This window comes from Rhinichthys klamathensis, unplaced genomic scaffold (assembly GCF_029890125.1).
Source record: "Rhinichthys klamathensis goyatoka isolate OS25496 unplaced genomic scaffold, OSU_Roscu_1.1 h1tg000764l_1, whole genome shotgun sequence".
Lineage (NCBI taxonomy): Eukaryota > Metazoa > Chordata > Actinopteri > Cypriniformes > Leuciscidae > Rhinichthys > Rhinichthys klamathensis.
The window spans coordinates 398,819-416,897 of NW_026607165.1; the positions used below are offsets into that span (position 1 = coordinate 398,819).

Genomic DNA, 18,079 nt, shown 5'->3' on the forward strand with positions numbered 1-18,079 from the left:
TTTTACGTGGAAGGAAAGTTTAAACTAAAAAGTATGAACAATCTCTGGTCAAGTTCAAATTATTATCACATAAATTAAATATATTTTGCCAAATAATAAGCCTACTGACATTAGCCTAATAATAATAACAATAGTTTGTGTTGTGTTGCCCAAAATTTCAAAATGATATAGCCTATTAAAAAAACATAATTTTATTCCCAAATGTCTCTTTCCTATATTAATTACATAGGCTATAGATATTTTAAGATCTATACTTCAATCAACAAAAAATATGAGGTTTCCAAATATTTGACCGCTGTAACCAAAACAACAAAACGGCATTCACAACACCAGAGTCATGATATCAGCTGTGTCTTTAGATTACCCATTCATGGTGTCTATAGAGTGAACAGATGGACCATCAATTGAGTTCTGTCCACAGCATCAGAAATTGATTTTGTACTCGCTTTTAATTTTACCATAATTAATTAGATTATTACAAGTGTTATATTGATCTTCACATTTACACCCAAAATAGAAAGACGAATTAGCATGATCTGTTTTCAATAAAGCGAACTGCATAAACAACAGCAATATTATTAACAACAACAGCAATACTAGTAACCTAATAATACTAGCCTATTTAAAATATCAGTCTATTTATACGATATTAATAGCCTATTGCTATAAAAACAATGCGATTGCAAAAAGTCTGATGTTTTGGGGAAATTAATATTTGAATTATGGGAAAGCCCGCAGTAGCTAATACAAGGCTATTATGGATTACAGTGATCACAAATGTCAACACACGTACGGGCCCAGCTAACATCACATAATAACATAAGTTACTTCCAGCGTGAATCAGTTGCCACTTTAACTGTCTACAGATTGGCAAGGCATAGCCTATGTCAGAATTTCCACCACGTAAATTACAACCGTAAGAGCGAACGACTGCGCTTGCAACACTATAGGGCGGTCAATAAAGGTTAGTCGCTGGTCAAGTAGTTTGCGTTTGAAAAGTACAACACCTACTGTATGTTCTTACCTGAGCTGACGGCGACTCACCCCTACCGCTAGAAAATAAACACTCACACTGTTTGGCGAGACGAAAAGAGAGCCCTGCGCTTACCTGATCGACCAGAGCTGTGAGCCATGGCTTTTCCCTGTCTAATGGTCCGTTTCGTCGATGCAGCCCACTAGATCTGTCCGGCCTCCTGCGTTCCCTCCTCGGCTGGGCGTCCTGCCTCTCCCCGCTGCTTTTCACAACCTTTGACCGATCATCCAAAACTAAACGGTTTAGACGACAACAAAAAAAGGAGAGCAACCTCTGCTCCACTGAACTAGATTGATAAAGGAGGGAAAATAGCAATCAAAGCAAATAAAGCGTTGCAGGTGTTATATAAAAAGAAAGAATAAAACTTGTCTGCTGGAAGTAAAGGACTAAGAGTATGGAGATATGCTAAGATCCGCACGCAGGCTTTTACGTTCATGAGACTCAAAGGTAGGACTTATACCGTTAAATATTAATGATCTTTTGAAAACATAACTATATGCTTACGTGTGTACTTAGAAGCTTAACATTTTCTGATCGTGAACTTGTATGAAGTTTGCTCAGAAGTTCGCGTAAAGGCTGCGCGAATGGTTGTGATGACTGATTCGTGCTGCTCATTGGCTGAACTTTAAGGTGAACCTGTTCTCAGTAGGAGGGTCTTTAAACGAGCTAAAACGAAATTTGAATTCATGTTAATGTATTATGAGGTCAGATTAATTACATGTTGTTACATTAAGTAGTTTTGACGTGTGTGTGTGTGTGTAAATATCTATCTATATATCTATCTATCTATCATCTATCTAATTTGTTGTTTAAATGTAATAACAATAATTATATAGCTCCAATATCGTATTAGTCATGCCAATAAAGCTATTATTTAATTTGAGATAGATAGATAGATAGATAGATAGCCTAGATTTAATTAATGAATTCCCTAAATTTTATAACATTGATAATACAATGCTGTTGAATCATCTTTATATATATTTAATTGCCAGGTCAATTGAATTAACGCCTGATGACATACTTTTATAATTGTTTATTTATTTATTTATTACTGCAGAATTCATACATGTTACACCAGTGTTTAAAAAAAAAAAAAAAAAAAAGGTAAGAGACTATATAGCCACCTTCCAGACCAGTAATCCTTATCCCACCCTCCTCACCAGCCGGCAGAAAAAAAAGGAAAGGCCAAACTTTTCAGTTGAGCAGTCAAAGGTGTGCTCCCCCTGTCACGGAAACAAGCCTTTACTCATTTGTTGGTGGTGATAGTAGGTTGTATTTTAAACCAATGTAACGTTTCCTGCCTTGCACTAGAATAACGTTGCCGTTCATTATTGGTCGTTTTGTTGGAATTATAATAATTTTGTATTATTCCTTGAGAATGTAAGCTGTCCGTTTTGGTTTAAAAATATATTTGATTCGCATATTAATGACAGTTCAAGTAAAATTCGTTTAAAAAAACTTGCATGGATAACTTTAAAAGTTTAAAATAACATTTGTCGCGAGGGATCAGATTTATAAATCTTGAGAATGTCAAGTCTGTTAATGTTGAATGAAACACCCAGTCCTGCATTTCTGTTGCTGGCTTTATTCCTTAGAAACATTATAATAGTTACACGTCTCTGTCACTAGTAATTAACATCTAGGACAATTAAATTAGTCTGATGTAGAGCATTGCACATGTAACAAGGCGTCCACCCATGTTTTAATGAAATCGATTTCGCCGGCCCTCTCTGGCTTCAGTAACCACAATTCTGACGTTTTACATCCCTAAACTCTGACAACAGCAGATTCACACAAAATGTTTGTTAACTAGGCGAAGTTGAGGCCATAATAATTTAATGTACAGTTTTATGTCTGTACCACGCTCCGTCGTACTTTTAGAATTTGTAATATGGCATATTTGCAAGTTACTTGTCTGTTAATGTTCCAGTTAGTAGACTTTATCATCCCTTTCTTTTTCTCTGCGATCGCTCGCGCTGTTAAGCTCTGACGGAAGTTCCCACTCATCCGCTCTACTTATATGTGCATTTGTGATGGGGCTATACATGCATCTGCATCGAACATTTGAGCCATATTGCTCACAACATAATTCCGTGTCGTTTTGCTACTTTAATGTACTGAAGCCTTGAGTGGCCGCGCGACTGTTCTCCTCGCATAGTTGGCGTTTTGCAATAAACCACATCTATGGTTTTTATGTCGAATCAGACGAATACGCTTGTGATTCGTTGTAAGAATATTTCAATGCAAAGATGATGTACAGAAATAAATACATACGAAAAGTACTGATTTTATTATGTAGTTTCTCAGAAGATACAATTACTTTAAATTGTTGTAGCCCAGGTGCTTCTTTTATTTCAGCAAGGGCTGAATTATGAACTATGGATTATATATGGATTATTTTCTTTTTCAAAACAAATGATTGAATGAAGCAAATGGAAAGAGTCCCAGAAAAGAGATAATGATGAACTTGAGCATACATGTTCTTCTTATTTTTTTTATTTGATATATATATATATAATGGTTATGGTAAATAAATATATAAATCTCATTCATTTACAAACCATAATGTATTTTAATATTTCTATATAATGAGTTTCCAATTGCATTTTGTGCGTGTCTGTGTGTGTGGTGTGTGTTGGACCCTGAGGCAGCCCAGGGTGCTCTCAAGCCAGCTGCCACTGTTCAAAACAGACAGGAAACAGCTTCCACTAACACGACTGCAATATGGAAAGCAGCGACCTCCTCAATGCACCCCATGGCATGATTCTAATATCCCCCCTCACTCTTCACCCACACACTTACATACATGACTGTTAAATGCAGGGTTAAATGGTTTAATATCTCACCTGGTTTGTCATTTATATTATCAACAGCATCATATGGTTGATATTTTGGAGATCATTCATAGGACCTTGACCTGTTTCAGCAGTAGCTCAGGAGCATTTGGGAACGTGTACCTGGAGTGCAATAGACAGAGACTTTATTTCCCTGTGCTGTAGAGATGCTTTATTTCACTGTAAATGTGTGCGTGTGTGTGTGTGTGTGAGTGCAAATCTATTATCCTTCTGAGAAATACAGAGCCGCTCGGCTCCCACACTGGCCTCTGATCATCTCCCTGTAAATGCAGCCTGTCACCTTCAGTGGTGTAATGATCACAGAAACTGTGACCTTGATCTATGGCAAGCCATAACAGAGAAGAGAGAGCGTCTCCCACACACCGTACTCAGATATAACAGTGATACAGGGGAAGCCGAAGGAGGGTTCAGAACAGGGCCATTTGATTGGCAATAAAGGTTGTTGGAGTGTCTGTAATGGATGTGAGATCTCTCCGGTTATCATCCATTTGGATAGGGCATCGACTGAAGACGATGTGATTCCAGATTGAAAACTCAGGGAGTGGCTGATTATGGTTTTATTGTATAGTCCATTACACTGGTCAACACTACACACTGTTTCTCAAAGCAGAGGCTGTGGTGGATTAATGGGGCAGCGCTTCTGTTCTCTCCAGCCCCCTCGGACATACGCACCTTTCCTTCCCTTCAGCAAGGCTTTTTGAATATGTCCCAGTTCCTGCCACATTTAGCTTTAAATAAGTTTCACCCTCCCTTCTTCTTGGAAGAAGGGCGCAGTGGGTTCATGCACCCTGTGAGTTCAGCACTCATCATTTATCATCCCTCTCTTTTTGGAAACGATGAACAATATTATGTCAAAGACTCCTCTTGTGATGGAACCTATAGGTACATTTTAAACTATGTGAAAAATGAACGTGTTGTTTTTATATAGGCTTTATAACATTTGATTTGATAAATGTTCACCCATAATTAAAACTCACCCCCATGTCATTCTAAACCTGTATGTATTTTTTGTGGTGGTGTTTTTTTTATTATTTGTTTGTTTTGTCAATGCAGTGTAAATCAGTGTTTTCCAGTGTTTGTTTGGACCTCATTTACTTGCAATGTATGTGCAAAAACATTTGAAACATTCTTCAAAATATCTTACGGTTCCATCCCATCCTCTCCCTCTCTCTGTACTGTACAAAAGGCAAAAAATGCCAAATATATATAAAAATTCATACATTAAATTAATGTAATAAATTACTTATCTTTTGAGTGAACTATAACAAACTAATTTCTAAAGTAAAAGTTAGTTTGAACAAAACGTGTTAATATAAACATTTTGCATTATGTGCAAATTAAACACCTCAAGATATGGTGACAGAGTCAGCAAAAGGGCACCAGGAAAAAGTTAAAAAATTCTCCCTGTGGAAATCTGGATGCTTTTGTGAAATCTGGTCCCCACAACAGCGAGCCCCATCAACTCATCTCCCCTTGCCAGCTTTTCATATTTAAAGCCAGTACGGGTTTAATTACCAAATGATGACAGTGTCATATGGTGCCATGATGGCACAGGATATGTGCGAGACACTGACTGACAGTGGGAAGCTGGAAAGCAAAACGGGGGAGAGAAAAAAAAATAGCTGAGACAGTAAAACATCTGTAATTTGCAATTCACTGGTGTTCAGTGGTTGCTCATGGATTAAAGATTAAAAACTATTGTCTAGCAGATGGAAGAGAGAGAGAGAAAGAGAGAGAAACATGGAGGGAGGGGGAGCTTCTAAGCAGCCCATTTACATTTGTATATAAGCAGCACTGTTAGGATAATCACATGGAAAAAATAAGCTGTCTCCATCACACACCCAAGGCAATGCCTCCATTAGCCCCATCTCCAGATGCAGATGCTTCTGTTTTCAGATCGATTTGTGGTGACAGCATGTTGCCCTCTGTAACAGCTTGGCATATAGTTTGGTACAAGTGTAGTGAGGATCTTTTAGTTATTGTCTTTGAGATGCCACATTTGTAAATGCTAAGTGCAGTAATCCACACAGTGTAAAACTTCTTATAATATGCAATACACAGTGTTTGGTTGGCCAGCGTCTAGAATAAAATGTGAGCTAGTTTTTCTTTGTTGGTAATTGAAGAGACCATCAGCTACACCTGATCTTTTTGTAATTGTAATTAATTAGTGTTTTGTTAGTCTTGCTGTGCCTTAATTAGTTAGCACTGCCCAGTAGAGAAAACGAGAAACAGATACCTGGTTGGTACACAGCAAATAAGTATTAGAAATGGCTATAAGCTAATGCTTTCACTGTGAAGTTGACCCTACTTTGATATGCTCATAGGTTCCTTTGATGCATTCGGGTGTACGGGGGTAACGGGCAGCCTATTGGAGCGTGGCAGACCACCTGAGAGTTGTTTTCTGGACTCTGGGAGGTCACCTGACACCAGTGCTCTGGAAAAGCTGCTCAGCACTGGATTTCACGTGAGTTAAAGGACCTCTTCAATAAAACATCACCAGCTTTCAATGGTGCACGCTTGAGCTGCTTGTGTAATTGACTTTTTGACTTTTTTCGGATTTGCATGGACTCTTCAAAAGTAGCTCACCTGGCAAGTATCGCTCTGCTCCAAAATGACAGTAGCTCTGTGTTATATTGTAAATAATAAGAACTCTCCACTGGCTACAGCTAATCATACCGTCTTACCTCTTAAGGGGTACATCAAGAACGATAACTATAATGATAACTATATTAGTGTCCTCACCATCACGATAATGTTGTGTTTATTATAAGTATGTGCTGCAGGTCAGTTGTCTGCTGTTTTAAATGCTCACCCTCTTTAAACCATCAATGTTTTATCCTTCATCAGCTGGGAAAAAAATCGTTATGAAAGTGATTCCAACGATATCGTTCCCCTGTTTCTTATCGTTATATGTGTGGTGTGGACTGTGCTATTCTTTTAAAATTAGGATTTAAAAAAAATATCTATCTCTATTGTTTTTATTATAGCTATCATCCTTAGTGCAAATGGGCCTTTAGACAAGCTATAGATAATGTATGTTTGGCGTGAATGAGAGCCTTCTCCTATCCATGCAGTTCCAATTGTGTAAATTAAAGACATAGTTCACCAAAAAAATGAATATTCTGCCAGTATTTACTCATATTATTTGATATACAAACAACATTGGACCCTATTGAGTTTTGTTGAATGAAGAAAAAAGAAGCATTTTTTTATAGAACAATCTTTTTTTATGTTCCACAGATGAAAGAAAGGTTTGGAATGACATGAGGGTGTGTAAATGAGGGGTGAATTTTCATCTATTTAATATATTTAAATAGCTCCTAAGGCCTCTCAAATGGAAATATGAGATCGGAGAATACTATCATTGTATTCTCTCTGAAATGATTGAAGGTTCAAGCAGGATGTTCTGTAGGTGAAATTTAATATGGGCAAACCATTTTAGCCATCTTTGGAGTGAGGTGAAGAATCATTTCTGTTCTGAATGGATGATTCGGAGCCAGAGGTGAATCATACAGGGGTTTGTTTGTATCTGTGCCTTTGATCCCCCTCTGATAGTCCCTACACCGCACAACATCTGTCACGCCGCATACCACAATCGCTCACATAGAGCTTCAGGTGATGCGGATGTATGGTTATTCCTGCCACACGGTCCGCATGGGCATCCCCAACGCCAGCGCTCATTAGCAGGCAGGTGGCGTTAGAGCTTCGACTGGGGCCGAGACGAGAAATAGAACCTGGCAAACTGGGTTGTACGTCCGCATCGGGTAATCCCCGCCAGATTGCCAGGATATCAGAAGTGACATCACAAAGCCAACAAAAATTAGCATCCCTAATGGTCTGCCAGGCCAAACATTATTCTTCATGATGAGAAGCAGTCATGCCTGCCCAGGGCTCCTGATGATTTGGCCAAAAGCAGTGGAGGCCCCCAAGTTCTCAGCTCCAGCCAAAACCAATAGGCTCTATTCTCCAACCCATGAAGACAGGTTCTACAATACCCAAAGGATGTTCCTGTGAAAAATCCTTGGTGCATCCCCATCATATACTGCTGATGCCTTCAGATTCTAGAAGATTCTAGAAGATATACAATTGAGACTCTCACCTGGCACTTGACTACCAGTGAATAACACCTTGACTAGATTTGGAAGCTAAAACCAAGAAAGATCAATGAGAGGAGAGGGGGAGAGTGGCAGATTTAATTAATTACTGCACATTAGAATGTTTGTTTACAAAAGTGAACAGTTACAAGGGGCCTGATGGTAATTAATTTAAAACGTACTTCCCCCTGTCCCTGCCTCGTGTCGGTAGTAGACGTGGTTGTTTCATGGCAGGTAAGCCTACGTCTCATTGGATTTCCATCAATTGCTCAAAGGTGTGTTTGAAAACAAAGATGCATGGTGCGCAAATTAGCCTGAATGTTAACATGATTGCATATTAAGAAATCTAATTAGGATTCCAGGGAATCAAAAGGGAAGAGCTGCATGATGTTGTGATAATGCATATCTAAGAGGAAAGTTTCACCATTTTCCATGTAAACCGTATTTTCTTTTTCATTCTCTACACTATTTTAAATAGATCTGTATATTCTTTCTGTGAAGATGACTTTATTTCCCCAACAATGTCACAGTGGTTGCATGTGTGTGTTTTCATCTGTGTGGTCAGGAGGTCTCTCGAGGTCCCCCTCCAGGACAATGATGTATTTAAGTCCCCTAAGAGGTCAGATGGACTCTGTCCAGAACATCACCTGCAATCAATAGTGTTGGTAAACCAGGCTCAACTGAGTGGCCATGAAGACTCCCCTTATAAACACGCTCGCAGAGAGGCCGGCATGGCCCATTGCTTTGCTAAAACTGCAACCAACATCCTGACACACACACACACAACACATGCCACCACTCTGAAAACAAGTGTTGATGACAAAGAGAAGAAAAATAACAGCACCTCAGCGGTAAGTGGAGAGCCTCCAGGTGATGAAATCCTCTCTAAAGTGACACAAAATTGAAGCAAATTGACAGCAATGTGAATGTGTTTATAAATGCTAGTGGGTGGTACTGCCGTGGAGCAGTGAGCTCACTGGAGTGAGAGTAGCCTATTTATTTATTTTTTATTTTATATATATTTTATTATTTTATTTGTTATTTTATATTTTAAAAAATATCCACCTTATACTCTTCACTATGGTATTTTGCTTCATTATTCTTGCTATTTTGATAGCTAAAATGTGCATAAATGTATATTAGCATTATTTCTGTCAGTCTAATAAAAAAGGAAACTACTGTATATTCACATTTATTTGTATAGCGCTTTTCACAATAGACATCATTTCATAGCAGCTTTACAGAGAATGCATGAGTCCACATTACAATTTAGACATTACAATTACAACTTAAACATAACTGTTATGTATTTCAGAAATGTACATATTACATTGTTTAAATTAATACATTTTTAGCTTTATTTGTATAAGTTTATCAATGTAATACTTTTATCAACAAACAATTAGTTGCATATACTTAAAAAGTTGAAAAATAACTTTTTTGTTTTGGTGGACTGTTTTTACATTATTACGTATATTTATTTATGTTCTACTTTGCCTGATTATAAAAATGTCAGCTTTTTGTATTTTTTATTTACCAGCAATACCCTATGCATTCAGCTTCACTCTGTCATAGGTTGTGCATTCTCCTTAACGCACAGGTGAATTGGGTGCACTGCTTCAATCAAGGCTTCACTATTGGGTTTGAGAGTCATCTGAGCCCAGACAACAAAAGCAAACGCTACAGTGAGTGTCTCTACTGTAAGTGGCTTTTGAAGAATTGGCACAGTCATCTGGCGAACACCTCACATCTCTCACAAACAAATGAAGGCCTGGTGCTTCAAAGTGAGATTGATATCTCTCTCTGAACTTCCACCAGAATATTCTGAATATTGAGAGAGGTGCACTCCTCCCACGGGACTGCCGAGGCGCCTCTCTCCTCCCTCGTTCCGCCAAAGAGGGGAAAAAAGATTGCCCCTGTAGATCTTCCATGTTCATCAACATTCACTCATTCATCGTGAGTCATGGCAGCTGAAATTTGGCCTAGTGTTTCTGAATAGATGACCCAGGGATCCACTTTGCTGCTATGAGGTTGTCTGCAATTGAGTTTTAGGATTAAAACAGAACAATACACAATTTTTTATCAACTTCAGAGTAGTCTATATATTTTACGCTATGACAGAAAACTTTTCAATTTGCTCTGCAAATTCTTAAGAGTACCCAGGCATTTAAGAAGACTAGAATAGTAGCAATGGAATAGATGTATCTACTTTGTCAAATATACGTTTTTTTCTATTCTTTTATTTTTCAAATGAAATGGAGAAGAAACTACTGCTAAAAAAAGTTGGTCATAAATCAGTATGTACTATTTGAACAGTTTTAAGCTGTATTGTATATAAAACTGTATAGTATAGGACTGAATTATTGTTATTAAACTAACCTTGCAAGAAGCACAAATGTCTTTGCACTTGCAATGTGCATGTAGACAATGTAATATGTACTATGTACCATTTTATGACAACACAAATGATCAAACTACATTTTTAAGTTTACTATATAAAACATACATACATACATACATACATCTTCTTCCGCTTATCCGGGGCCGGGTCGCAGGGCAGCAGTCTAAGCAGAGATGCCCAGACTTCCCTCTCCCCAAGACACTTCCTCCAGCTCTTCCGGGGGGACACCGAAGCGTTCCCAGGACAGCCAGGAGACATAATCCCTCCAGCGTGTCCTAGGTCTTTCCAGGGGTCTCCTCCCGGTGGGACGCGCCCGGAACACCTTCCCAGGAAGGGGTCCAGGAGGCATCCGGAACAGATGCCCGAGCAGCTCAGCTGGCTCCTCTCGATGTGGAGGAGCAGTGGCTCTACTCTGAGCTCCTCCCGAGTGACCGAGCTCCTCACCCTATCTCTAAGGGATCCCCCAGCCACCCTGTGGAGAAAGCTCGTTTCGGCCGCCTCTATACGGGATCTTGTCCTTTCGGTCATGACCCACAGCTCATGACCATAGGTGAGAGTAGGAACGTAGATTGACCGGTAAATCGAGAGCTTCGCCTTGCAGCTCAGCTCCTTCTTCATCACAACATACCGGTACATCGACCGCATTACTGCAGAAGCTGCACCGATCCGTCTGTCAATTTCCCGTTCCATCCTTCCCTCACTCGTGAACAAGACCCCAAGATACTTGAACTCCTCCACTTGAGGCAGGAACTCTCCACCAACCTGAAGTTGGCAAGCCACCCTTTTCCGACTGAGAACCATGGCCTCGGATTTGGAGGTGCTGATTCTCATCCCAGCCGCTTCACACTCCGCTGCAAACCGTCCCAGTGTATGCTGAAGGTCCTGGTCTGATGGGGCCGCACGACAACATCATCCGCAAAAAGCTGAGACGAAATCGTGTGGTCCCCAAACCCCAAACACCCTCCAGCCCCTGGCTGCGCCTAGAAATTCTGTCCATACAAATTATGAACAGAACCGGTGACAAAGGGCAGCCCTGCCGGAGTCCAACATGCACCGGGAACAAGTCTGACTTACTGCCGGCAATGCGAACCAAGCTCCTGCTCCGGTCGTACAGGGACCAGACAGCCCTTAGCAAAGGGCCCTGGACCCCATACTCCCAGAGCACCCTCCACAGGACTCCGCGAGGGACACAGTCGAATGCCTTCTCCAAATCCACAAAGCACATGTGTATTGGTTGGGCAAACTCCCATGAACCCTCCAGCACCCTGGAGAGGGTATAGAGCTGGTCCAGTGTTCCACGACCGGGACAAAAGCCGCACTGTTCCTCCTGAATCCGAGGTTCTACCATCGGACGAATTCTCCTCTCCAGTACCCTGGCATAGACTTTCCCGGGGAGGCTGAGAAGTGTGATCCCCCTGTAGTTGGAACACACCCTCTGGTCCCCCTTCTTAAAAAGAGGGACCACCACCCCGGTCTACCACCCCAAATGTACTGTCCCTGAACGCCACACGATGTTGCAGAGGCATGTGAGCCAAGACAGCCCCACAACATCCAGAGAGTTGAGGTACTCAGGGCGGATCTCATCCACCCCCAGTGCCTTGCCACCAAGGAGCTATATAAAACATCCAGCAAAAAATGTATCTTAACACAAGCAAAATGCATTGACATACATTCAGGTTTGCTTCTCTGTTAGTATCTCCACAGCTGTAGGTCTCTGTCAGTGCATTATTCAGAAAACTCCTTGGTAGCCAAATGAAGAGGCAAACACAGATAATGATGATGATGATGGTCATGACATACATAGTTGAACCACTTCAAGAGGAATGCCAGCCTAAGGTGAGAAAATCTTAAATTTGTGTAAAAACAATCTTATGTAAATTACGTACAGGATTACTGTAATTGAGCTTACTTCAGAAGACCTAAGGCAAGGAGTGCCTTAATATTGTCTTGATTGTGGTCAGAGGTGGACAAAGTACACAACTTCCTTACTTGAGTGAAAGTACAGATACTACTGGTCAAATATTACTCCGTTACAAGTAAAAGTTGTAAAAACCAATTTTTACATAAGTAAAAGTACAGAAGTACTTGTTTTTAAAAGTACTTAAGTATCAAAAGTAAATGTCAATGCATTGTTTTATTATTGTTGCATTGTTGTATGTAATACTTACAGTACCTAATGCCTCTAAATCTATGCCTGCGTATACCTACCCTCATAACAAATTTATTTCTAGAACACAGTTCTAGAATACAATACAGATTTCAAGCGACAAAAAACGAAACATTTAACATTCATTAGTTCATCCTGCGAATCCATACTCCAGGTAAAACGCCACATTTTAAATTCCAGGTGAATTTTCATGTGAAAATGGCTATGCGGTCACTGTGAAATGTATTACCACAGTTGCATACATTTTAAATTTTCCACAATGCAATGTCTACATGCGTGCATGTTTTAATCCTCGTAATGAACAACAAAAACTGCTCTATAATGATTTCCCCTCAGAGGTAAATCAATAATTGCAGAGCTACAAAAGACTTTTTTGTCCTAAAATGGTAATTAGCACGGGTCTTGACCTCCCTCATGGCATCTCTCAGTCGCCCATCTGAGAGCCAGGGCATGTCCAGAGCTGACACTTAATGACGCTAACATTACACACTCGCTGAACATTGTCGGGCTTTTGTCTTCATTCACATCGAAATGAAGTTCTTGGGGCCCACGTTTATCAATCATGGTGGGGCTCCAGCTGTTCGCCAGTCTTTGGCCTGACTTCAACAGCCGCGCTTACAAATTGTCTCTGAATAGTGTGGAGCTCTGCCTCCCCACCCTTCCACCCCCTTTTTGTCACTGTCTCCTGACAAATGTTCCACTGCAGCTTTTCCCAGACATGGCCGACCCTACCTTCTGCTCCTCGCCATTCAGAGGGGGGTTCTGGCCTCATGTTCCTCTCACAAGATGAGCATAATCTGCAATGCTAGCCATTCAGAAATGCGTAGTGTTGTGATGTCGTGGCGTTCATTTTGTCTTGGGTATCAAGAATGACACTGAAAGAGAACATGAGTCACCTTTATTTATATAGCGCTTTATACAATACAGATTTCAATTTCAAAGCATATTCACAGTAATAAACAGGAAAATAATGATCAATGATGCAAACTTCATCAAATATGAGATAAATTCAAATTCTGCTGTAAAGCAGCTTTACAGAAGAGTGTCATTATTCGGCTCAAGTCAGTTTGTGTTGGTTCAGTTCAATAATTGTGTAAAGTTAATCAATTATGAAATTAGTTTAATTCAGCTATAAGCAGAAGGCAATCGTTTCGTTCAGTTCGAATCAGTTCAGTGTTGATTCAGTTCAGTGTCGATGTTGCAAAATTTGTCAATTATCAAACAAAGTCAGATATATAAGATCGTATGAAAAGGACAGATTTGATAGAGATACTCAAAATGAAGTATTCATAATGGTCGACTGATGCATTAATTATGAATTGCTTGATAAGATGTGTTTATCTCTCTTTACTACTCTCTAGATCTCCTGCTACCTGACGTCCATCAAACATTTCTCTTGAGTTAGGCTGGCAAAACACAAAACAAAAGAAAACAAAAATCAACATGAGTGAAGACGAGATGCGTCTGCATCAGAGGGCTGAGTGACTGATACAGTTTCTCTTTCACTGTGCTTCGAAAAGTGAAATAATTAAGATAGATGGGCAGATGAATTAGTTGTCTTCCAAGGTCAAACGCTGATTGCCTTATTACTCTATTACTCCACTGTTGTGAAACTGTTACCGCTGACACTTTTTCATGATATTCTTTACATCCACAAAAGAGAAAGGAATGAGTGAAGAAGTGAGAGAGATACAAATTGATTGTTTGGCGGCCAAATCAGTCATAGTCATCTTGGGTGGAAGGATTAATGGGTCTGATGGCTGTTGCAGGTTCAGGCAGGGAGACGGGCAGAAAACAAGAGAAATTGGTTTGGGCCCCCGGGAGCTGAATCGATGTGAGTAGCATGTAAGCAGTGCACTGTTGTTGTGTGTGTGTGGAATGAGAGAGAGATATAAGGCTGTGACACATTTGTTTTTTTAATTAAACGTATTAAAAACAATTGTTCTAGAATAACACTATATTACTGAAATATTTTGGGTTCAATATAAGCTCAATCAGCAGCATTTGTGGTATAATTTTGATTACCTTGACAATTAATTTCCACTTTCCCCTTCTTTTTCCTAAAAATAAACAAGTTTATTTTGAAAGCACCTTCAGTGGAAGTAAAGGGGGACTATGGTTTTGGAGGATTTATAAGTAAAAACGTGAAGCTTATCATTTTTTATAAAACACTTGCATCATTTCTTCTGTTAAAACGTGTGTATTATTTGATCTGTGAAATTGTTCTTTTCATTATCATGGTCAGTTTTTGGATTTTATGCGTTACATGTCATGTCAAATTTTTTTTTTAAAGTAGAAAAGGTGTGACCAGTTTTGTTCACATTAAAATCAAGGTAATATGCATATTTATGTTATTTACTATATATGTAAAACATGTTATGTTTATGGATTGGCCCCATTGACTTCCATTGCTAGTGTCTTACTGAACCCAGATTTTTGCTGCTTCTTTTTTTTTTTTAAGAAAAGGAGAGACAAATTGAAATTCAATTCTGTGAAAATCAACATTGTGCCACAAATGCTGTTGGTGAACTCGGGTATTGAACCCGCAATATTCATTGAAAGTGAGTATGATTGAATATTAAATGACAAATGTATTTATTTTTCTAATTCATGTGCAATAAAATCTTCTTTAGATGACATCGATGATTCTGATGTGTTTTTTCTCAGCTCCAGGTTTCCTCAAGTCTTCCAGAAATGGGCCCAAGGAGGTTAGCAGCTGTGACAAAAATCAAAATCCATTTTCTGTGGCCAAATGTAATGAGGACCAAATGGTGGATGTTCCATTCATCTCTCCGGCCTGTCTGAGCACTCTTAGGCCACAGGCAGCAGGCTTGTGAAGGCAGGTGTGAAAGCTGCGGGGAGTCTTATGAGCAACCCCATGATGCTCTATGTACAGGCATGGCATTTTTGCTAGTGTTTTTATTGGATATATAGTTATTTTATATGTCTATTTTTATTAAATCACCACATCAATCCATGTGTGTGCAAGATAAATCGCTCTGGTTAGAGGTCCGTCTAATCAGGCATCACAAAATAAACTCTATTCTATAGCTTCAGGAGTGGGACGTTGTTCCCTTGAAATTGTTCCTATTTGTGGACAAAATAGGGTTTGCTTCGCATACTGAAAAACAACAGATGAAAATTGCTCCAGGATTATGACTGAGAGCCCCTCTTCAATCTTCAGAAAGCACACCCACACAAAATCTGGCTGAGCAATTCACTATGGTGAAGTTAGACCTTTTGTGCGACCAGAATATATTTCTCTCCTTCACAACCGAATTCATGTAAAATTAATCAACACCCCACTGTAATTCCAAATATTTGCCACACGGACTGATTGGGGTCAACGGCTCAGTTTGACATCAGGAGAGCGCAAACTCCCCATCATGATTGATTGCCAGCATAGTCACACATATTATTATGAAATGAGTTTATTAGCTTTGAATCTGTTGGTTATGCACCGCTGTTTTAGGCCTTGTGTGCAATTTTCAGAGGCAAGCGTGGATCACGAGAGTCATGAAGGCTTGATGATGTCATTTTGGAACTCTCACCTGGTTAATCTGGAAGAACTCTTGTTACAATAGTGATAAAATAGGCCTGAACTACAGGAGATTTCTGCCTGTGATTTGTATTTAGACTGAACACTCGGGAATCTCACTGAGCACCAGTCAAGGCTCGTTATTCCCTCAGATAAACAGGCAGGTCAATCATAGACCACCAAGCCAATTCCCAATTCCTCTATTTTATTTTACACTTTTTTTTGTGTGCCATATTTATGTTGCAATCTTCATCATGATTTAGCATGGCAGTCATAAATCATAATTGCAAAGACTATAGAGGCACCAATTTACTTGCGGATAATAAGGTCTTTGTATTTATAGCTACGCTGGCAGTATATTTTATGGTTATGATCATGTGCATTACACCAGTTCATTACAATCAGCATTAGCTTGAGCTTTTTAATAGAATAAGAAGAGTGCCAAATGCCTGTCTATTTTAACCTGCCTTTCTAATAGCCATATGAGTCTGATAACTAAGCAAAGAGCTTGGCGGTAATGAGTCATGTGACACCTCATGGGGTTTTCCATAACTATTTGAGTAAATGTTCGCTCTCCACCAACAATTCCCTTTGATGACCCATTAGATATTATGGGGCAGCCTGCTGTGAGCTCCATAGTCATGATCTTACCAAATTTGTGTTTAATGCCCAAGAGACAAACAATAACTAGATTTTAAAAACTTCCTGACATTATCTCTCATCTGAAAGTCTAACAAGTTTTGTTGTGAGTGACACTTCATTTTTTAGATATTAGTGATATTGTTGTTGCTACTGGGAAACCCCGCCACAAGGAAACAGTGAAGGAAAAAAAAAAAAAACCTATATGACACCCCAATGCTTTTAATCTGACATTTTATTTTATTCTATACTTTTGCATAATTTGTGGCCTTTTTCTTTTGGTATTTTAATTTAAACAACATATATTTCAATTTATTTTTTATGTTGTATTTATGTTTAGATTATGTATATTCGATTTTACATTTGAACAGTTTTCATATATATTCCTCTTATTTCATATTTCCAAATGTTGTGGAGGCTACTCATATCCTTATTACACCTATTAGAGAGAGAGAGAGAGAGAGAGAGAGAGAGAGAGAGAGAGAGAGAGAGAGAGAGAGAGAGAGAGAGAGAGAGAGAGAGAGAGAGAGAGAGAGAGAGAGAGAGAGAGAGAGAGAGAGAGAGAGTCACTTTAAGGGCCCTTCTCCTTTTGTTTTGAGATGCATTTGTTTCATTGAATCTTTTGCCACTGAAGCCTGATCAACTTCCATTGCAGATGCTTGTCAGCTGGGGAATATATAAAGATAAATGGTATTATGTTAAATTCCACTTAATGACAAATTTTTAATTTTCTGAACACGGTCATTTTCTGGCTTGTGAATCAAGTGTAAGGAGCTAATTACGTGAGGATCTGAGCAAAAATAACTCCTCATCTCAAGGATAATGGAAGAGAAATGTTGTAGATTAATGGCACTATTTATCTTTTTTAAATTTCTATCTTTCTCTGGTGATAGCTGTGCTCCCCAAGGAAAATATTCATAAAATGAAATTGAAGTCGTAACTTAATAGGTTATTAAAATTTTTGAGCGCATATCACTTCTTCTTTCGCGGCGCTGTAAATTTAAATTGAAGTTTGTGGCGTTCGGAGTCACCAGCAGAGTTTTTTATGATGGCACAATAGAGGGGGAACATGCATCTTTGTCAGGAGGTATTTGCTATTCTAATTTTATGGCAGGCCAGATTATCAAAAAGGAATGTCATGGCGCGGGCTGCTGACAACACCTCAGCCTTCAGCCATGTGTTTCCATTAGGCGACTGAGCCGTCCGGGGGTTTGTTCGTCCCATTATTTTCCATTTCTGTCTTTTATCTTGATTTAAAGTGCAGGCTCACTGCATATTCCTGTGCTGTCATTTCCTTTCCTCTGCCAGAGCCTGAGATTGGGCAGCACAGGGCGCCTCAGCACAGGGAC

The 18,079-nt window shown here is 39.4% G+C and overlaps 1 protein-coding gene and 1 long non-coding RNA gene across 4 annotated transcripts in view; one reads left to right on the forward strand and one right to left on the reverse strand.

The window, feature by feature from the left end:
* pax2a (paired box 2a) overlaps window positions 1-1,245 on the reverse strand; it is a 32,371-nt gene extending 31,126 nt beyond the window's left edge. For all 3 annotated transcript variants that reach the window (XM_056242904.1, XM_056242917.1, XM_056242897.1), the window contains exon 1: window positions 1,109-1,245. In XM_056242904.1, coding sequence (XP_056098879.1) covers window positions 1,109-1,133 — 25 coding nt within the window. In that variant the 5' untranslated portion in view covers window positions 1,134-1,245. The remainder of the gene's footprint in view (window positions 1-1,108) is intronic.
* A 10,761-nt stretch (window positions 1,246-12,006) lies between these two features.
* On the forward strand, window positions 12,007-16,307 carry LOC130077624 (uncharacterized). The gene is made up of 3 exons (XR_008805808.1): window positions 12,007-12,222; window positions 13,915-14,387; window positions 15,221-16,307. It is a non-coding gene; the product is annotated as an uncharacterized LOC130077624 (long non-coding RNA).
* Window positions 16,308-18,079: the final 1,772 nt, after the last annotated feature.